This window comes from Oncorhynchus kisutch, linkage group LG4 (genome assembly GCF_002021735.2).
Source record: "Oncorhynchus kisutch isolate 150728-3 linkage group LG4, Okis_V2, whole genome shotgun sequence".
Taxonomy (NCBI): domain Eukaryota; kingdom Metazoa; phylum Chordata; class Actinopteri; order Salmoniformes; family Salmonidae; genus Oncorhynchus; species Oncorhynchus kisutch.
In genome coordinates this window covers 4,587,409-4,607,668 of record NC_034177.2, presented here as the reverse complement: position 1 = coordinate 4,607,668, position 20,260 = coordinate 4,587,409, and the positions used below count along the sequence as shown (strand labels likewise).

The 20,260-nt window shown below is 47.2% G+C and overlaps 1 protein-coding gene across 1 annotated transcript in view; it reads left to right on the top strand.

The window, feature by feature from the left end:
* Nucleotides 1-20,260, top strand: part of LOC109883779 (kinesin-like protein KIF1A) — a 173,002-nt gene that overhangs the window by 123,378 nt on the left and 29,364 nt on the right. Inside the window, 11 exon segments of the mRNA XM_031822328.1 lie at nt 303-388; nt 3,079-3,214; nt 4,410-4,575; nt 4,785-4,875; nt 5,321-5,439; nt 7,608-7,663; nt 9,377-9,485; nt 10,150-10,216; nt 10,884-10,968; nt 11,062-11,167; nt 15,792-15,818. Of these exon segments, the coding sequence (XP_031678188.1) occupies nt 303-388; nt 3,079-3,214; nt 4,410-4,575; nt 4,785-4,875; nt 5,321-5,439; nt 7,608-7,663; nt 9,377-9,485; nt 10,150-10,216; nt 10,884-10,968; nt 11,062-11,167; nt 15,792-15,818 (1,048 nt within the window).

Below are 20,260 nucleotides of genomic sequence, written 5' to 3'. Positions count from 1 at the left end.
GCTAATAGCCTAACATATTAACCAACAAGCTAATAGCCTAACATATTAGCCAACAAGCTAATAGCCTAACATATTAGACAACAAGCTAATAGCCTAACATATTAGCCAACAAGCTAATAGCCTAACATATTAGCCAACAAGCTAATAGCCTAACATGAAGCGTAGGGAGCTGTACAGGACATGTAACTTCATTAGACCCACATTACAGCCAGTATATTAGCTCAGGTAGGGATTAACTCTAGGGCAGACTGAGTGTGACTTCTAGAGGAAGTCAAGTGAAGGTGTTTTGTGTTTCCCTCCAGCCGATGAGGAGGCTCCTGACTACGGCTCCGGTGTCCGTCAGTCTGGCACTGCCAAGATCTCCTTCGAGGACCGGGAGTTTGAGAAGGTACGTCTCCCGAGCAAACCCACAGAGGATATCGGGCACTGTTTTCTCTAGTCAGTGCCTATGTAGCTCTCCTAGTTTTACTAGCTAACTGTCGGGAGTCATAGAAATAGATAGAGGACTCTAGTGCTCAAAAGCTTGAGGACTTTCACCATTTTGAAGTAGCGGTCAGCTGGGTGGGACTTCCTATGGGTTATGGAAGGATCACATGATTCCATCCAGGTCATCAGGCGACATCAGCCAATTAATTATACTTGTGAGCAAACATTCCATAACTACAGGTGGTAGTAAATCATCAACATTGTCTTTAAACCTGTTCAGACTACACCCTCTAGGGGGCAGTATGCACCTTTTCAGTTTGTTTACCAACTCATAGAAGTATTAGTAGAAGAAAATGTACTACTTCAAAATAGAGATGGCATCCTTTGGCGCTGACCATGCTCTCACAGACGCCCTAATGGGACCGATACGATGTCTAAAGTATCTATATGTAAATCTATGAGCTATCTCTCTTAGCTTTGCTACTGGTCAGTGGCTAGGCTGCCTCCACTAGCTTTGCTAATGGTCACTGGCTAGGCTGCCCCCACTAATCAAATCAAATCAAATCAAATGTATTTATATAGCCCTTCGTACATCAGCTGATATCTCAAAGTGCTGTACAGAAACCCAGCCTAAAACCCCAAACAGCAAGCAATGCAGGTGTAGAAGCACGGTGGCTAGGAAAAACTCCCTAGAAAGGCCAATACCTAGGAAGAAACCTAGAGAGGAACCAGGCTATGTGGGGTGGCCAGTCCTCTTCTGGCTGTGCCGGGTGGAGATTATAACAGAACATGGCCAAGATGTTCAAATGTTCATAAATGACCAGCATGGTCGAATAATAATAAGGCAGAACAGTTGAAACTGGAGCAGCAGCACAGTCAGGTGGAAGTTGAAACTGGAGCAGCAGCATGGCCAGATGGACTGGGGACAGCAAGGAGTCATCATGTCAGGTAGTCCTGGGGCATGGTCCTAGGGCTCAGGTCCTCCGAGAGAGAGAAAGAAAGAGAGAAGGAGAGAATTAGAGAACGCACACTTAGATTCACACAGGACACCGAATAGGACAGGAGAAGTACTCCAGATATAACAAACTGACCCCAGCCCCCCGACACATAAACTACTGCAGCATAAATACTGGAGGCTGAGACAGGAGGGGTCAGGAGACACTGTGGCCCCATCCGAGGACACCCCCGGACAGGGCCAAACAGGAAGGATATAACCCCACCCACTTTTCCAAAGCACAGCCCCCACACCACTAGAGGGATATCTTCAACCACCAACTTACCATCCTGAGACAAGGCTGAGTATAGCCCACAAAGATCTCCGCCACGGCACAACCCAAGGGGGGGGCGCCAACCCAGACAGGATGACCACAACAGTGAATCAACCCACTCATGTGACGCACCCCCTCCAGGGACGGCATGAGAGAGCCCCAGCAAGCCAGTGACTCAGCCCCTGTAATAGGGTTAGAGGCAGAGAATCCCAGTGGAAAGAGGGGAACCGGCCAGGCAGAGACAGCAAGGGCGGTTCGTTGCTCCAGAGCCTTTCCGTTCACCTTCCCACGCCTGGGCCAGACTACACTCAATCATATGACCCACTGAAGAGATGAGTCTTCAGTAAAGACTTAAAGGTTGAGACCGAGTTTGCGTCTCTGACATGGGTAGGCAGACCGTTCCATAAAAATGGAGCTCTATAGGAGAAAGCCCTGCCTCCAGCTGTTTGCTTAGAAATTCTAGGTACAATTAGGAGGCCTGCGTCTTGTGACCGTAGCGTACGTGTAGGTATGTACGGCAGGACCAAATCAGAGAGATAGGTAGGAGCAAGCCCATGTAATGCTTTGTAGGTTAGCAGTAAAACCTTGAAATCAGCCCTTGCTAACAGTCAGTGGCTAGGCTACCCCCACTAGCCTTGCTAACAGTCAGTGGCTAGGCTACCCCCACTAGCTTTGCTAATGGTCAGTGGCTAGGCTACCCCCACTAGCTTTGCTAACAGTCAGTGGCTAGGCTACCCCCACTAGCTTTGCTAACGGTCAGTGTCTAGGCTACCCCCACTAGCTTTGCTAATGGTCAGTGGCTAGGCTACCCCCACTAGCTTTGCTAATGGTCAGTGGCTAGGCTGCCCCCACTAGCTTTGCTAACGGTCAGTGTCTAGGCTACCCCCATTAGCTTTGCTAATGGTCAGTGGCTAGGCTACCCCCACTAGCTTTGCTAACGGTCAGTGACTAGGCTGCCCCCACTAGCTTTGCTTACTGTCAGTGTCTAGGCTACCCCCTCTAGCCTTGCTAACGGTCACTGGCTAGGCTACCCCCTCTAGCTTTGCTAACTGTCAGTAGCTGGCTACCCCCTCTAGCTTTGCTAACTGTCAGTAGCTGGCTACTCCCTCTAGCCTTGTTAACTGTCAGTAGCTGGCTACCTCCTCTAGCCTTGCTAACTGTCAGTGACTGGCTACTCCCTCTAGCCTTGTTAACTGTCAGTAGCTGGCTACCTCCTCTAGCCTTGCTAACTGTCAGTGACTGGCTACCCCCTCTAGCCTTGTTAACTGTATGCTAGTCATTGGCAACGGTCTCTAGCTTTGCTAACTGTATGCTATCTTGTGGCTAGTCAGTGACTAGGCCTACCTCCCAGCTTTGCTAACTGTATGCTGTCCCTTGTGGTCAGTTCCAGGCTGAGTCGTGCCCCACTGGTCTATCCCGTACCGGGGAGTCCCAGGAAGAGCTGCGTTTCGTGGAAGGGGAGGGACAGAACTCAGGGATGGAACCCTCGGCCGATGAGGTCAACAACAACAATTGTGCGGGTAACGACCACTGGCTGTGTAGTCTCTTGTCTCAGCCGCTGTAATGTCTCATCAAACTGTCTCTCCTCAGCTGCTGTGGTACCTCATCAAACTGTCTCTCCTCAGCTGCTGTGATGTCTCATCAAACTGTCTCTCCTCAGCTGCTGTGGTACCTCATCAAACTGTCTCTCCTCAGCTGCTGTGGTACCTCATCAAACTGTCTCTCCTCAGCTGATGTGATGTCTCATCAAACTGTCTCTCCTCAGCTGCTGTGGTACCTCATCAAACTGTCTCTCCTCAGCCGCTTTGGTCTCTCATCAAACTGTCTCTCCTCAGCTGCTGTGGTACCTCATCAAACTGTCTCTCCTCAGCTGCTGTGATGTCTCATCAAACTGTCTCTCCTCAGCTGCTGTGATGTCTCATCAAACTGTCTCTCCTCAGCCGCTTTGGTCTCTCATCAAACTGTCTCTCCTCAGCTGCTGTGATGTCTCATCAAACCGTCTCTCCTCAGCTGCTGTGATGTCTCATCAAACTGTCTCTCCTCAGCTGCTGTGGTACCTCATCAAACTGTCTCTCCTCAGCTGCTGTGATGTCTCATCAAACTGTCTCTCCTCAGCTGCTGTGGTACCTCATCAAACTGTCTCTCCTCAGCTGCTGTGATGTCTCATCAAACTGTCTCTCCTCAGCTGCTGTGGTACCTCATCAAACTGTCTCTCCTCAGCTGCTGTGATGTCTCATCAAACTGTCTCTCCTCAGCTGCTGTGATGTCTCATCAAACTGTCTCTCCTCAGCTGCTGTGGTACCTCATCAAACTGTCTCTCCTCAGCTGCTGTGATGTCTCATCAAACTGTCTCTCCTCAGCTGCTGTGATGTCTCATCAAACTGTCTCTCCTCAGCTGCTGTGATGTCTCATCAAACTGTCTCTCCTCAGCTGCTGTGATCACTCATCAAACTGTCTTGCGAGAGAGACTATCTGTGGTCTCTCATCAAACTGTTTGTGTGGGTGTGGTCTGTCTGCGTGTACAGTACTTATATTCATTATGTTAAATGTATTTGTATGGGTAGGCAGTGTGTTTATGAGAGTGTGCCAGAGTGAACCAACAGATTCACTGAAGATATACAGCTGTAAGAATGTAGGGTAGTGTATTACAGAGAGAATACGCACACTACATATACTCAATGTCTCTTCTTCTCTCCCCCCCCCCCCCTCCTGTAGCCAGTCCAGATGAGTTGGAGAGCCCCCTGAAGACCAACCTGGAGGGAGGAGCTCTGGACGGAGCCCTGGAACACCTGAGGATAGGTAGCATCTTCACCTTCAGAGTGACGGTCCTCCAGGCCTCCAGCATCTCCGCAGAGTACGCTGACATCTTCTGCCAGTTCAAGTAAGTTGTTGTTGTTGTTGTTATTGTTGTTGTAGGTTCTAAGATCTTTCAGATCAACAGATCTATTAGACCCTCCGTAACAGACTGTGAGTGGTAGCTAACAAGCCCTTCCCTCTCTCTCTCTCTCTCTCTCTCTCTCTCTCTCTCTCTCTCTCTCTCTCTCTCTCTCTCTCTGTCTCTCTCTCTCTCTCTCTCGGGTTTACCTACAGTTTCATCCACTGTCACGATGAGGCCTTTTCCACAGAGCCTCTGAAGAACACAGGGCGAGGCCCTCCTCTGGGCTTCTACCACGTACAGAACGTAAGCAGTCAATCAATCACATTTCATTATAAAGCTCTGTGTTTCACATCAGCAGTTGTCCCAAGTGTTTTACAGTAAATACTACAGTATGCAGTGGGCATGAAGAATGAAATACACAAAGTGTTTACAGTAAATACTACAGTATGCAGTGGGCATGAAGAATGAAATACACAAAGTGTTTACAGTAAATACTACAGTATGCAGTGGGCATGAAGAATGAAATACACAAAGTGTTTACAGTAAATACTACAGTATGCAGTGGGCATGAAGAATGAAATACACAAAGTGTTTACAGTAAATACTACAGTATGCAGTGGGCATGAAGAATGAAATACACAAAGTGTTTACAGTAAATACTACAGTATGCAGTGGGCATGAAGAATGAAATACACAAATGTGATGGTTAGATATGCTTTTGTTTCTTAAATGTTTGTTGGTTTAACAGATTGCTGTAGAGGTCACCAAATCCTTTGTGGACTATATCAAGACCCAGCCTATGGTGTTTGAGGTGTTTGGTCACTACCAGAAACAGCCCTTCCCTGCTCTGTGCAAGGACCTGATCAGGTACAGTAGTCGCTGGTCACTCTCGTCATTATGTTCATTGTAATGGACAGGGCCGCATTTCCCCGATATAACCTAAGTGTTACGTTGATCGTACCAGAGTCGTCGTTATTTTTTACAAGCCAAAGAGTGTTTCCCCCCAAAACAAGCACGTAGAGAGAACGTTAACAAGCACGTAGAGAGAACGTTTGTGTGTGTTTCCCCCAAAACAAGCACGTAGAGAGAACGTTTGATAGGTGTGTTTCCCCCAAAACAAGAACGTAGAGAGAACGTTTGTGTGTGTTTCCCCCCAAAACAAGAACGTAGAGAGAACGTTCGATAGGTGTGTTTCCCCCAAAACAAGAACGTAGAGAGAACGTTTGATAGGTGTGTTTCCCCCAAAACAAGAACGTAGAGAGAACGTTCGATAGGTGTGTTTCCCCCCAAAACAAGAACGTAGAGAGAACGTTCGATAGGTGTGTTTCCCCCAAAACAAGAACGTAGAGAGAACGTTTGATAGGTGTGTTTCCCCCAAAACAAGAACGTAGAGAGAACGTTCGAAAGGTGTGTGACGGATCATCTCCTGGAGATATATTAACCACCTATGGTTGCAAATAGGCTATTGAGGTAGTTTATTAGGCTTATCCAATACTAAGTCACAGATTGGGCACATCATTCACACACAATTTTATTTTATTTAACTAGGCAAGTCAGTTAAGAACAAATTCTTTATTTACAATGACGGCCTACCCCCGACCAAATCCGGATGACGCTGGGCCAATTGTGCGCCGCCCTATGTGACTCCCAATCACAGCCGGATGAAATACAGCCTGGAATCAAACCAGGGACTGTAATGGTGCCTCTTGTGCTGAGATGCAGTGCTTTGGTAATTTTGTATTTTGTATTTTTTTTGTCAACATCGTTCTGTAGTTAATCGGCGGCCATGATTGTTTCGAGGAGATCTTGTGTGAATGAAGTAACGCGGGAGAAATAACAAACGATGCACTTTGGCTGCGTTGAGAATGGTCTGGATCACTCACAGACGTCTGCCTTGAGAATGGTCTGGATCACTCACAGACGTCTGCCTTGAGAATGGTCTGGATCACTCACAGACGTCTGCGTTGAGAATGGTCTGGATCACTCACAGACGTCTGCGTTGAGAATGGTCCGGATCACTCATAGACGTCTGTGTTGAGAATGGTCTGGATCACTCACAGACGTCTGTGTTGAGAATGGTCCGGATCACTCACAGACGTCTGTGTTGAGAATGGTCCGGGTCACTCATAGACGTCTGTGTTGAGAATGGTCCGGATCACTCACAGACGTCTGTGTTGAGAATGGTCTGGATCACTCATAGACGTCTGTGTTGAGAATGGTCCGGATCACTCACAGACGTCTGTGTTGAGAATGGTCTGGATCACTCATAGATGTCGCGAACGTGTTTCTGAAGAGCAACTGCCCCTTTAAAAGCAAAACGTGTCCTTTAGAAAAGCATCCGTCAATATGTCAATACGTCAAAACATTTATTCTACTGACCAAAATTTACTACAAAGTGTAAAAAAAATATTTAAAAAATAGGATAATTTCGGTCATAAAGTCAGTTTGATTGCATCACAACGCAAATGAAGGTTGAATTTTTTTCAATCCCGCCCACAGCTTGCAACAAGTCAGAAATGCAGCTCCCATGTGGCCCAATCGTAATCCTTCCTGGTAAATGTGGGTTGACTTTGGATATCCCTATGGGGCTCGTTAGGGACCATCTGTAAATTACACAATGCACATTGGACAATACTTTCATATTCGAATAGTAAACAAAATATAAATTATTAAAAAATTTAAAAAACTTTAACCATCTATAAATTGTAGAAATTCATATACAAATATTGTAAATCATTTTTAGGAGAAAACTAATAGGTGTGCAAACACGAAACCAACTCATGTTTTAAATCAGTCATGGACACTTCTTTATTAACCAAATCTAAATTGAGGCCAAATCAGGAAGTGCAGTCGTCCTTTAAGGGCCAAGGTACTAACAAAGTTTCTGGGAAACACCTCTGTTACTAGAAGTTACTAGAAGGTTCTAACGATAATCTTAACGCTACGAAGGCTCTGGGGGAAAACTTATCTTCGGTCTTTTTTGATGTGACGGTAACATACTGTATAATATACTGTACCTGTCTCTCTCCCAGCAGCCCTCTGCGTCCCTGCAGAAGGCAGTTCCCCAAAGTCATGCCCCTGTCCAAACCAGGTAAGCACCAGAACAGTCTTAGTAAACAAATAGACTTCAACCCCCCAAAAAATGGATCTACATAAAAATATGTCTGTTTTTATTTTGAAGCAGTACACAGTACAAAGTACACGGTACACGGTACACGGTACACGGTACACGGTACACGGTACACAGCACACAGTACACGGTACACAGTACACGGTACACAGCACACGGTACACGGTACACGGTACACGGTACACAGTACACAGTACACAGCACACAGTACACGGTACACGGTACACGGTACACGGTACACAGTGCACAGTACACAGCACACAGTACACAGTACACAGTACACAGCACACAGTACACAGTACACAGTACACAGCACACAGCACACGGCACACAGTACACAGTACACAGCACACAGTACACAGTAACAGCGCACAGTACACAGCACACAGTATACAGTGTGTATCATTCTGTTGTATGGCCTGTGTACAGTACTCTATGTTGCTACCTACAGCGCATGTCTGTTGCATTGCCTCCGTACTCGTGTTCTGTTAGTCTATGTAATGTCACGCTTGATGCTGTTGGCTGTACTCTTATGTTGTGTAATGTCACGTCAGCTCAGTTCAATGTTGTTGGGTACGTGTTACTCTACGTGTGACTGTGAAGTAGCAGACGATGAGACGCCGCCCGACCGGGAGAAGACGCTGGAGCTGATTCGCTACCTGGTCCCAGAGGTGTTCAATGGGGCGCTGGTGGACTCTCTGTCAGGCCATGCCCTGTCCGCAGCCGGATTGGCCGCCTCTTTCCTCCTCGAGGGGGAGGGGCCACCCAGTCTTCCAGCCCCGCCCCTCTCTATCTGTTCAGTTATCAGAGCCCAGAAACCGGGTTGGTTACTGTCTGTGTGTCTGGGCCAATGAAAGTCCCTTGAAACTAACCTCTTTTTATATCACTCCGATGTGCATTTACACAGGCAGACAAAATCTGATCTCATGACACTTTTGACCAATCAGATCAGATCTTTAGCCAATAATTGGGGAAAATATCATAATTGGGCTGAACTGTGGAAATGCATGATCAATTGTAAATCCGATAAAGAAACAGACATCTTAAATTAGCACCAATAGATGAGCAAATAGATTGTAGTCATAGACAAACACGTGAATACGTCGTTCCTACATTCTGTTATCAACTGAGTTCGGTATAAAAGAAAGAAAATAGATGTTTTACCAACTGATATAAAAAGAGGAGGTTGTGTTTCAGGGATTTTTCCACAGGCTCTCTTCTCGTTGCCTTGTCGTGTGTCTACTGTTATCCTGTCTGGTTGATTTTTCCCTGAGAGTTCCTCCTGTGATCTCTTCCTCAAATGGATCTATGGGCTTTCAGCTTCTGTAGTTACCATAAACAATCATGTATTGCTCGTCGTTTTTTAAAAGATCTGTGTTAGCGTGCTTTTGATCGATCACACCTTGACCTCTCTTTCTGTAGGACCTGAGCTACTTTGTAGAGAAATATTGTAAATATACCCAAATAATTACAGGTAGTTTTAGCAGATTGTATTTTTTTGTATTGTTAAGGGATGACTGTTGCATTGTGGTTCCTCCATCTCTCCCTGCGTTATTCTCATCCCTCCTCTCTTTTTTAAGCCTTTTTTCCTGTCGCAGCTCTCCCTGCTCCCTGCTACTGAAGACTGAGTCTCTTGTTGTGATAACCTGGTCTCCCTTCACCTCCTCCTTTTAGTCCCTGCCACCAAGCTGACTACCCTGATGCGCCCTTCAGCCGGGCCCTGCCACTGCAAGTATGATCTCATGGTGTTCTTTGAGATCTGCGAACTGGAGGCCAGTGGAGAGTGAGTATTCCATAGAGATACTATATATATATATATATATATATATATACACAATATATTAATACTACATTTCTATAGTGTATATAAAACCTTATATATGTGCTCTATATTATTCCATGATGTATTCCATCTCACCACGCTCAAATGATTACTATAGGCTACCTTCCAATATTCACACAACCTCATACTACCTAGAGGGAAACAATTGTTTGGGAATATATTCTAAGTGATGTATGGACATTGACGCAGTACTGTAGACGCAGAGGCAAAGCCCCAGTTTCACCTCAACAGACGCTGCTAATCCATGATCAATATTATAATATTATAATTATTAATGATCCAATAATCTAAATCAAATGAAACTTTATTAGTCACATGCGCCGAATACAACAAGTGGAGACCTTACCGTGAAATGCTTTAATTACAAGCCCTTAAACCAACAGTGCAGTTCAAGAAAGAGTTAACTATAAGAATTAAAGAAGACTGCATCCTCGGACGATTTTACATTTAGAAATCTATTACCCAACATGGAACGTTTATATAAGAACTCAGAGTAATAACAATATCAGCAACAGCATTAACTACTTATTGGCCAATGTGAAAATCGACGAGAGTCTTGTTGCTGTGCAGGAAAATAAACGATGGTTGTCTCTGTTTCCTACAGCTACGTCCCAGCAGGAGTGGACCACAGAGGAGGCATGCCTTGCCATGGGACATTCATGCTGCACCAGGTAGGTCATTCAGGGAGTGGAGAAGTATGTTATGATTGAACTGATGTGTTCTGTATGAACACAATGCTTCCTGTTTCTGAACATAATGCTTCCTGTTTCTGAACATAATGCTTCCTGTTTCTGAACATAATGCTTCAGGTTTCTGAACATAATGCTTCCTGTTTCTGAACATAATGCTTCCTGTTTCTGAACATAATGCTTCCTGTTTCTGAACATAATGCTTCCTGTTTCTGAACATAATGCTTCCTCATTCTGAACATGATGCTTCCTGTTTCTGAACATGATGCTTCCTGTTTCTGAACATGATGCTTCCTGTTTCTGAACATAATGCTTCCTCTTTCTGAATATGATGCTACCTTTTTCTGTACATAATGCTTCCTGTTTCTGAACATAATGCTTCCTCTTTCTGAATATGATGCTTCCTCTTTCTGAACATAATGCTTCCTGTTTCTGAACATAATGCTTCCTGTTCCTGAACATAATGCTTCCTGTTTCTGAACATAATGCTTCCTGTTTCTGAACATAATGCTTCCTCATTCTGAACATGATGCTTCCTGTTTCTGAACATGATGCTTCCTGTTTCTGAACATGATGCTTCCTGTTTCTGAACATAATGCTTCCTTTTTCTGAACATAATGCTTCCTCTTTCGCTCACTCCCCCTCTCAGGGTATCCAGAGGCGCGTCACTGTGACCATCGTTCATGAGACAGGTGGAGACATCGAGTGGAAAGATGTCCGGGAACTGGTTGTGGGTGAGTCGGTTCAAGACTTTGTGTACCATGTGTCTGTGGTACAAGCGCACCACTAACGTCTCCTCCTCCTCCTCCTCCTCCTCCTCTCACCAGGTCGTATCCGCAACTCACCCGAGGGGGACGATGCCATCATAGACCCCAACATCCTGTCACTCAACATCCTGTCGGCTGGGCATGTCAAGCCCATGCAGGAGGACAGGTATGTAACCAGACTCTACCCATCGTAGGGACCCTACCAGACTCTACCCATCGTAGGGACCCTACCAGACTCTAGCCATCGTAGGGACCCTACCAGACTCTAGCCATCGTAGGGACCCTACCAGACTCTAGCCATCGTAGGGACCCTACCAGACTCTACCCATCGTAGGGACCCTACCAGACTCTACCCATCGTAGGGACCCTACAAGACTCTACCCATCGTAGGGACCCTACAAGACTCTACCCAGCGTAGGGACCCTACCAGACTCTACTCATCGTAGGGACCCTACCAGACTCTACCCATCGTAGGGACCCTACCAGACTCTACCCATCGTAGGGACCCTACCAGACTCTACCCATCGTAGGGACCCTACCAGACTCTACCCATCGTAGGGACCCTACCGGACTCTACCCATCGTAGGGACCCTACCAGACTCTAGCCATCGTAGGTACCCTACCAGACTCTAGCCATCGTAGGGACCCTACCAGACTCTAGCCATCGTAGGGACCCTACCAGACTCTAGCCATCGTAGGGACCCTACCAGACTCTAGCCATCGTAGGGACCCTACCAGACTCTAAACATCGACATTATCTGCGTCTCCAATGGCACCCCTTTCCTTATACAGTGCACTACTTATGACCAACACACAAACACAAAGAAGTATACAGGGAATAGGCTTGCATTTGGAACGCAGGATATTTCATCTATAATGCACGAGGGGGTGTGGTACATGGCCAATTTACTACAGCTATGGGATGTTCTTGGGCACGACGCAACGCGGAGTGCCTGGACACAGCCCTTATCCGTGGTATATTGGCCATGTACCACAAACTCCCGAGGTGCCTTATTGCTATTATAAACTGGTTACCAGTGTAATTTGAGCAGTAAAAATAAATGTTTTGTCATACCCGTGGTATATGGTCTGATATACCATGGATGCCAGCCAATCAGCATTCAGGGCTCGAACCACCCAGTTTATAATCAGAGATAACCCACAAGACAACTGAATACTATGTTATATTTGATGATTGGTTATGATTTGACAATATACACTAAATGGCCAAAAGTATGTGGACCCCTTCAAATTAGTGGATTTGGATATTTCAGCCACACCCGTTGTTACTGACAGGTGTATAAAATCGAGCACACAGCCATGCAATCTCCATAGACAAACATTTCCAGTAGAATGGCCTTACTGAAGAGCTCAGTGACTTTCAATGTGACTTTCATAGGATGCCACCTTTCCAACAAGTCAGTTCGTCAAATTTCTGCCCTGTTAGTGCTGCCCCCCGGTCAACTGTAAGTGCTGTTATTGTGAAGTGGAAACGTCTAGGAGCAAAAACGGCTCAGCCGCAAAGTGGTAGAACACACAAGCTCACAGAACCGGACCGCCAAGTGCTGAAGCACGTTGAAAATCGTCTGTCCGAGTTCCAAGCAACGTCAACACAATAACTGTTTGTCGGGAGCTTCATGAAATGGGTTTCCATGGCCGAGCAGCCGCACACAAGCCTCAGATCACCACGTGCAATGCCAAGTGTCTGGCTGGAGTGGTGTAAAACTCGCCGCCATTGGACTCTGAAGCAGTGGAACCGTGTTCTCTGGAGGGATGAATCACGCTTCACCATCTGGCAGTCCGACTGATGAATCTGGGTTTGGAGGATGCCAGGAGAACGCTACCTGCCCCAATGCATAGTGCCAACTGTAAAGTTTGGTGGAGGAGGAATAATGGTCTGGGGCCGTTTTTCATGTTTCAGGCCCCTTAGTTCCAGTGAAGGGAAATCTTAACACTACAGCATACAATGACATTCTAGATGATTCTGTGCTTCCAACTTTGTGGCAACAGTTTGGGGAAGGCCCTTTTCTATTTCAGTATGACAATGCACCCGTGCACAAAGAGAGATCCATACAGAAATAGTTTGTCAAGATCAGTGTGGAAGAACTTGATTGGCCTGCACAGAGCCCTGACCTCAACCCCATCGAACACCATTGGGATGAATTGGAATGCCGACTGAGAGCCAGGACTTAATCGCCCAACATCAGTGCCCCGACATCACTAATGCTCTTGTGGCTGAATGGAAGTAAATCCCCGCAGCAATGTTCCAACATCTAGTGGAAAGCCTTCCCAGAAGACTGGAGGCCTGTTATAGCAGCACTACGGGGTACCAACTCCAATGGAATGAGATGTTCGATGAGCAGCTGTACACTTACTTTTGACCATGTAGTGTAAATTCCATTCAATATAGAAGTTATATAGAGCATTCCAGCTGTTATTTTGTTGGAATTAATAACCTTGTTTTGAACTGTTTCATACTATACAGTTCATTTACAGTTCTGAAAATGTTAGATTTGCATCGTAACCAAGGAAACACAATACCACTCCAACACTGTTTCATTATCATTGTGTTTTCTCCTGCCATTTTTTGAATTCACGGTCCTCGGCGGGAATTCAAAAAAATGAAATATCACGATCACTACGGAAACGCTAGCATGCGTTAATCTTCCGGAGTACTGTGCTCTGGAGACACATTCTCTCATCTAAAGCCAGCCACACCATCCTTGTCCTCCCCCCCCCCACCTTTCTCCCCCGTCCCCCACAAACACCTCACAGACACAGAGCAAACGCCACAGACATATAATGAATAGAAGGGGCTTCGGGAACCTCTAAACTCTGCCAATTTGACTGGTAAACTCACGGGTGAAACTCGCAATGGCCTCCAGTCGTACACATTATGTGTGCCATATCGTTGACTTGAATGGTCGACGGCCGTTCTATCCATTCTATTTCTACGTTAGCCTCCCCCAGAGGATCCACTCTAGCACAACACACTCTTTAAAAACTGTGCCAAAGGAGTGTTCGGTCGGCTCCTGTCCTTTTTACAGGTGACCGGACACCGTTCCTAATGCTGAATATATCGCTCGACACGGTGGAGCTGTCGGACACTGCACACAGGCTGATGCATGGCATTCATAGTGAGGCAACTGTGGGTCAGAGCGCTTGATGAAGCTCGCGCGGTCAAGATGCACAGCTTGACTGGTTCAACCAACTTCCACGCAAAGAGGCTTCATCCCCCCCCCCACCCCCACTCCAACCCCTCCTCCTCTCCCGCTCTTCTTCCACTGAAGCAGCTGATGCTTCGTAAACAATAAAAAATAAACATGTGGTTCTACCTGTCTAGAAGCAGGAGGTCACATGATCAGTGGGGAGAAAGACGACACAACGAGACTTACCCATTCTTCTGCACAGGTGGCACGAAACAAAACATTTCTAATACAAAATTGATCGTATTGATTTGTGATCCATCCTTTCGATCAAATACTTGACACGGATCCTTCAGATAAGTAGGCCTGTAAAACTGGCTTGATTAACAACCTCGTCCTATTATATTGAAGGTTATTTATGTCACCACTACGCTCCCCTTATTGCTAGTGTGTCTGCTGCTGGGTTCTGTATGTCCATCTGTCATCCCAGCTGACCACTCACCTCTCACCCCGGTCACTGCGTACTCACCTCTCACCCCGGTCACTGCATACTCACCTCTCACCCTGGTCACTGCGTACTCACCTCTCACCCCGGTCACTGCGTACTCACCTCTCACCCTGGTCACTGCGTACTCACCTCTCACCCCGGTCACTGCGTACTCACCTCTCACCCCGGTCACTGCATACTCACCTCTCACCCTGGTCACTGCGTACTCACCTTACCCAACTTATGCTCACTCACTTAGCATATCTACACACCATAACTCACTTAGCATAACTACACCCCATAACTAAACCCCATAACTACACCCCATAACTACACCCCATAACTATACCCCATAACTACACCCCATAACTACACCCCATAACTAAACCCCATAACTACACACCATAACTACACACCCTAACTACACACCATATCTACACACCTTATCTACCCACCAGAACTACACACTATGACTACACACCATGACTACACACAATAACTACACACCTTATCTACACACCATAACTACACACCATGACTACACACCATAACTACACACCATAACTACACACCATAACTACACACCATAACTACACACCATAACTACACACCATGACTACACACCATGACTACACACCATAACTACACACCATAACTACACACCTTATCTACACACCATAACTACACACCATAACTACACACCATTACTACACACCATGACTACACACCATAACTACACACCATAACTACACACCATAACTACACACCATAACTACACACCATGACTACACACCATGACTACACACAATAACTACACACCAGCACTACACACCACAACTACACACCATAACTCATAACTGCATTTTCCTGTACTACCTACAGTAGGGGCTTGTTAGTGTATAACTTCTGAAGTTATGTTGATGTTTCCTTATGATTATGTACTAGTATTGTGACCTCTCTTATGGTTTAACCACACTGCTTTGCTGGTATCCTTTCCCTTAACCCAAAAAACATTCCTCAGACATAGCCCTTGCTGCCATCATACAGGAACAAACAGATTTGCTGTGAGGTCATCAGTAAGGGACAACATGCTGCTGCTGACGTGTCTCTCCCTCCAGTCCACTCCACTAACACAATGTTGTTTTGTGTTTTTGCAGACAGTTTCTTGATTCGGACATGCCTAGGTATATGATTTATATCAAATCCCTCTCCTCCCATTCTACTATTCAGTAAAAACTATTTACTATTAGATAACACGTCTCCTTGTCGTGTTCCTGTAAAATCTATTTTAATCTCTTCACTCTCACTTAATTTTAAACTCTAGTCATCCATCCATCATTCAGTTCCCATTGTTTTCCTCTGTGGGTTTTGTCTCTCTCTCTCTCTCTCTCTCTCTCTCTCTCTCTCTCTCTCTCTCTGTCTCTCTGTCTGTCTCTCTGTCTGTCTCTATGTCTGTCTGTCTGTCTGTCTCTCTCTCTCTCTCTCTCTCTCTCTCTCTCTCTCTCTCTCTCTCTCTCTCTCTCTCTCTGTCTCTCTGTCTCTCTCTCTCTCTCTCTCCTCCCCTGTTTTGTTCTTCTCTCTTTGTTGTTTCCTACTCTCCCTCTTTAGGAGATTTGAGGGACTGTGCTGCATCCCCCCCCCCCCCCCACACACACCCCACCCTCCTCCTCCTCCTCCTGGATTGTGTGTTTGTTGCTGAGCTGTTGTGGGTCTGAGGGCATTGTGCTGTTTGTGGGTCTGAGGGCATTGTGCTGTTGTGGGTCTGAGGGCATTGTGCTGTTGTGGGTCTGAGGGCATTGTGCTGTTGTGGGTCTGAGGGCAATTGTGCTGTTGTGGGTCTGAGGGCATTGTGCTGTTGTGGGTCTGAGGGCATTGTGCTGTTGTGGGTCTGAGGGCATTGTGCTGTTGTGGGTCTGAGGGCATTGTGCTGTTGTGGGTCTGAGGGCATTGTGCTGTTTGTGGTCTGAGGGCATTGTGCTGTTGTGGGTCTGAGGGCATTGTGCTGTTGTGGGTCTGAGGGCATTGTGCTGTTGTGGGTCTGAGGGCATTGTGCTGTTGTGGGTCTGAGGGCATTGTGCTGTTGTGGGTCTGAGGGCATTGTGCTGTTGTGGGTCTGAGGGCATTGTGCTGTTGTGGGTCTGAGGGCATTGTGCTGTTGTGGGTCTGAGGGCATTGTGCTGTTGTGGGTCTGAGGGCATTGTGCTGTTGTGGGTCTGAGGGCATTGTGCTGTTGTGGGTCTGAGGGCATTGTGCTGTTGTGGGTCTGAGGGCATTGTGCTGTTGTGGGTCTGAGGGCATTGTGCTGTTGTGGGTCTGAGGGCATTGTGCTGTTGTGGGTCTGAGGGCATTGTGCTGTTGTGGGTCTGAGGGCATTGTGCTGTTGTGGGTCTGAGGCATTGTGCTGTTGTGGGTCTGAGGGCATTGGCTGTTGTGGGTCTGAGGATTGTTTTGTGGGTCTGAGGGCATTGTGCTGTTGTGGGTCTGAGGGCATTGTGCTGTTGTGGGTCTGAGGGCATTGTGCTGTTGTGGGTCTGAGGGCATTGTGCTGTTGTGGGTCTGAGGGCATTGTGCTGTTGTGGGTCTGAGGGCATTGTGTGTTGTGGGTCTGAGGGCATTGTGCTGTTGTGGGTCTGAGGGCATTGTGTTGTGGGTCTGAGGGCATTGTGCTGTTGTGGGTCTGAGGGCATTGTGCTGTTGTGGGTCTGAGGGCATTGTGCTGTTGTGGGTCTGAGGGCATTGTGCTGTTGTGGGTCTGAGGGCATTGTGCTGTTGTGGGTCTGAGGGCATTGTGCTGTTGTGGGTCTGAGGGCATTGTGCTGTTGTGGGTCTGAGGGCATTGTGCTGTTGTGGGTCTGAGGGCATTGTGCTGTTGTGGGTCTGAGGGCATTGTGCTGTTGTGGGTCTGAGGGCATTGTGCTGTTGTGGGTCTGAGGGCATTGTGCTGTTGTGGGTCTGAGGGCATTGTGCTGTTGTGGGTCTGAGGGCATTGTGCTGTTGTGGGTCTGAGGGCATTGTGCTGTTGTGGGTCTGAGGGCATTGTGCTGTTGTGGGTCTGAGGCATTGTGCTGTTGTGGGTCTGAGGGCATTGTGCTGTTGTGGGTCTGAGGGCATTGAGCTGTTGTGGGTCTGAGGGCATTGTGCTGTTGTGGGTCTGAGGGCATTGTGCTGTTGTGGGTCTGAGGGCATTGTGCTGTTGTGGGTCTGAGGGCATTGTGCTGTTGTGGGTCTGAGGGCATTGTGCTGTTGTGGGTCTGAGGGCCTTGTGCTGTTGTGGGTCTGAGGGCATTGTGCTGTTGTGGGTCTGAGGGCATTGTGCTGTTGTGGGTCTGAGGGCATTGTGCTGTTGTGGGTCTGAGGGCATTGTGCTGTTGTGGGTCTGAGGGCATTGTGCTGTTGTGGGTCTGAGGGCATTGTGCTGTTGTGGGTCTGAGGGCATTGTGCTGTTGTGGGTCTGAGGGCATTGTGCTGTTTTGGGTCTGAGGGCATTGTGCTGTTGTGGGTCTGAGGGCATTGTGCTGTTGTGGGTCTGAGGGCATTGTGCTGTTGTGGGTCTGAGGGCATTGTGCTGTTGTGGGTCTGAGGGCATTGTGCTGTTGTGGGTCTGAGGGAATTGTGCTGTTGTGGGTCTGAGGGCATTGTGCTGTTGTGGGTCTGAGGGCATTGTGCTGTTGTGCTGTTGTGGGTCTGAGGGCATTGTGCTGTTGTGGGTCTGAGGGCATTGTGCTGTTGTGGGTCTGAGGGCATTGTGCTGTTGTGGGTCTGAGGGCATTGTGCTGTTGTGGGTCTGAGGGCATTGTGCTGTTGTGGGTCTGAGGGCATTGTGTTGTTGTGGGTCTGAGGGCATTGTGCTGTTGTGGGTCTGAGGGCATTGTGCTGTTGTGGGTCTGAGGGCATTGTGCTGTTGTGGGTCTGAGGGCATTGTGCTGTTGTGGGTCTGAGGGCATTGTGCTGTTGTGGGTCTGAGGGCATTGTGCTGTTGTGGGTCTGAGGGCATTGTGCTGTTGTGGGTCTGAGGCATTGTGCTGTTGTGGGTCTGAGGGCATTGTCTCACGTCAGATGACTTCACTCATCCGTCAACCGATCTGTCTTGTAGGACGTGGAACTCATTAATAAAAAAAATAATTTCAAAAATCTATATTTTGCACATCCAGCTAATACTAGTTCCTAATTCTGAAAATCACTCCACTCTCAGTAACTATGACACACTAGCTACTACGGTAAACCATGCTTGCTCGGCTGATCAAACTTGCTCCAGCTAGCAGCCTTAGTGCAATAGCCATTACGGTAGTTAGTTTGACATCTTTTTTTGTTGAAGTTGTACAGGACTGTTCTCAGAAAAAGAAATCAGCACGTATCTGATTGACAGCTGGCACTGTGTCTCGCTACGTTGTAACATTTGGCCAAGGTGGTGACGTCACAGAGAGCAGCTTGGCTGTAGAACTCGGCGGAACACTGATACGTTGTAACATTTGGCCAAGGTGGTGACGTCACAGAGAGCAGCTTGGCTGTAGAACTCGGCCGGAAAAATAAATATCACGAACACTAATTTGTGTGTTTAGCTAGAACTTCACTACACTACTGCTAGAGGGAAGAGTCAGCGTTGACCAACGATGTCCATCATTTCATTCGGATTGGTTCAGCTAGCAAGCAGACACATCTTGAATTTGAATACTGATTCTACTGCCACAAAACATTGTTGCTAGATGTAGAATTAGGTAGTGAAGATTTGCTCATAAAAAAAATACAAATATAAGTCAATATTAGCTACAGGTTTATAGTTTTGGTAAGATTAACTCTGACTCTTTTGAGGATGATATTAGAATGTTATGACAGAATATTGTAGCCAGACTTGTTTTGAGTTATTCCCATGATTGTTTGCGAGTTAACAGAGGGATCAGTGCACACGGCTGTAGCTCTATCTGACGTGAAACAATGGGGTCTGAGGCAGCTTAGACTGCTGGGTCTGGGGACTGGGGATGGCTTGGACTGCTTGATCTGGGGCTGGCTGGGACTGCTGGGTCTGGGGTCTGGGGATGGCTGGGACTGCTGGTTCTGGGGGCTGGGGCTGCTGGGTCTGGGGGCTGGGGATGGCTGGGACTGCTGGTTCTGGGGGCTGGGGCTGCTGGGTCTGGGGACTGGGGATTGCTGGGACTGCTGGGTCTGGGGACTGGGGATTGCTGGGACTGCTGGTTCTGGGGTTGCGGCTGAAAGCTGATGGTGTACGGAGGCTGCAATGCATGGCTTGCTTTGCTTTCTACAGTATGTACTGAATTTGGCTGGCTGTCTGAACTTGGCTGGCTGTGGGGTCATCATTTTCAGCTTCTGTCTCCTCTTTGGCCTGTGCTTCTGCACAGGAACTTTTACAAAACAAGCTACAAGCCAGAATCTAGACATTCGAGGGTCATTCACGTGTCACCTACACCCACATACTTTAACTGTTATTATTGACACTGTTACGTTACGCCTGGATGAACTATTAACCTGAACCAGCAGATTATTCTGGAAGGTTACAAATAAGACCTTTTTGATGAGGTGAAACTAGCCTGAATTGTGCCCATGCACCATTGCCTCACCTGTCGCAAACCTCTGCAATGGCCACTAGGGGGCAGTAAATGATCCTGATTTT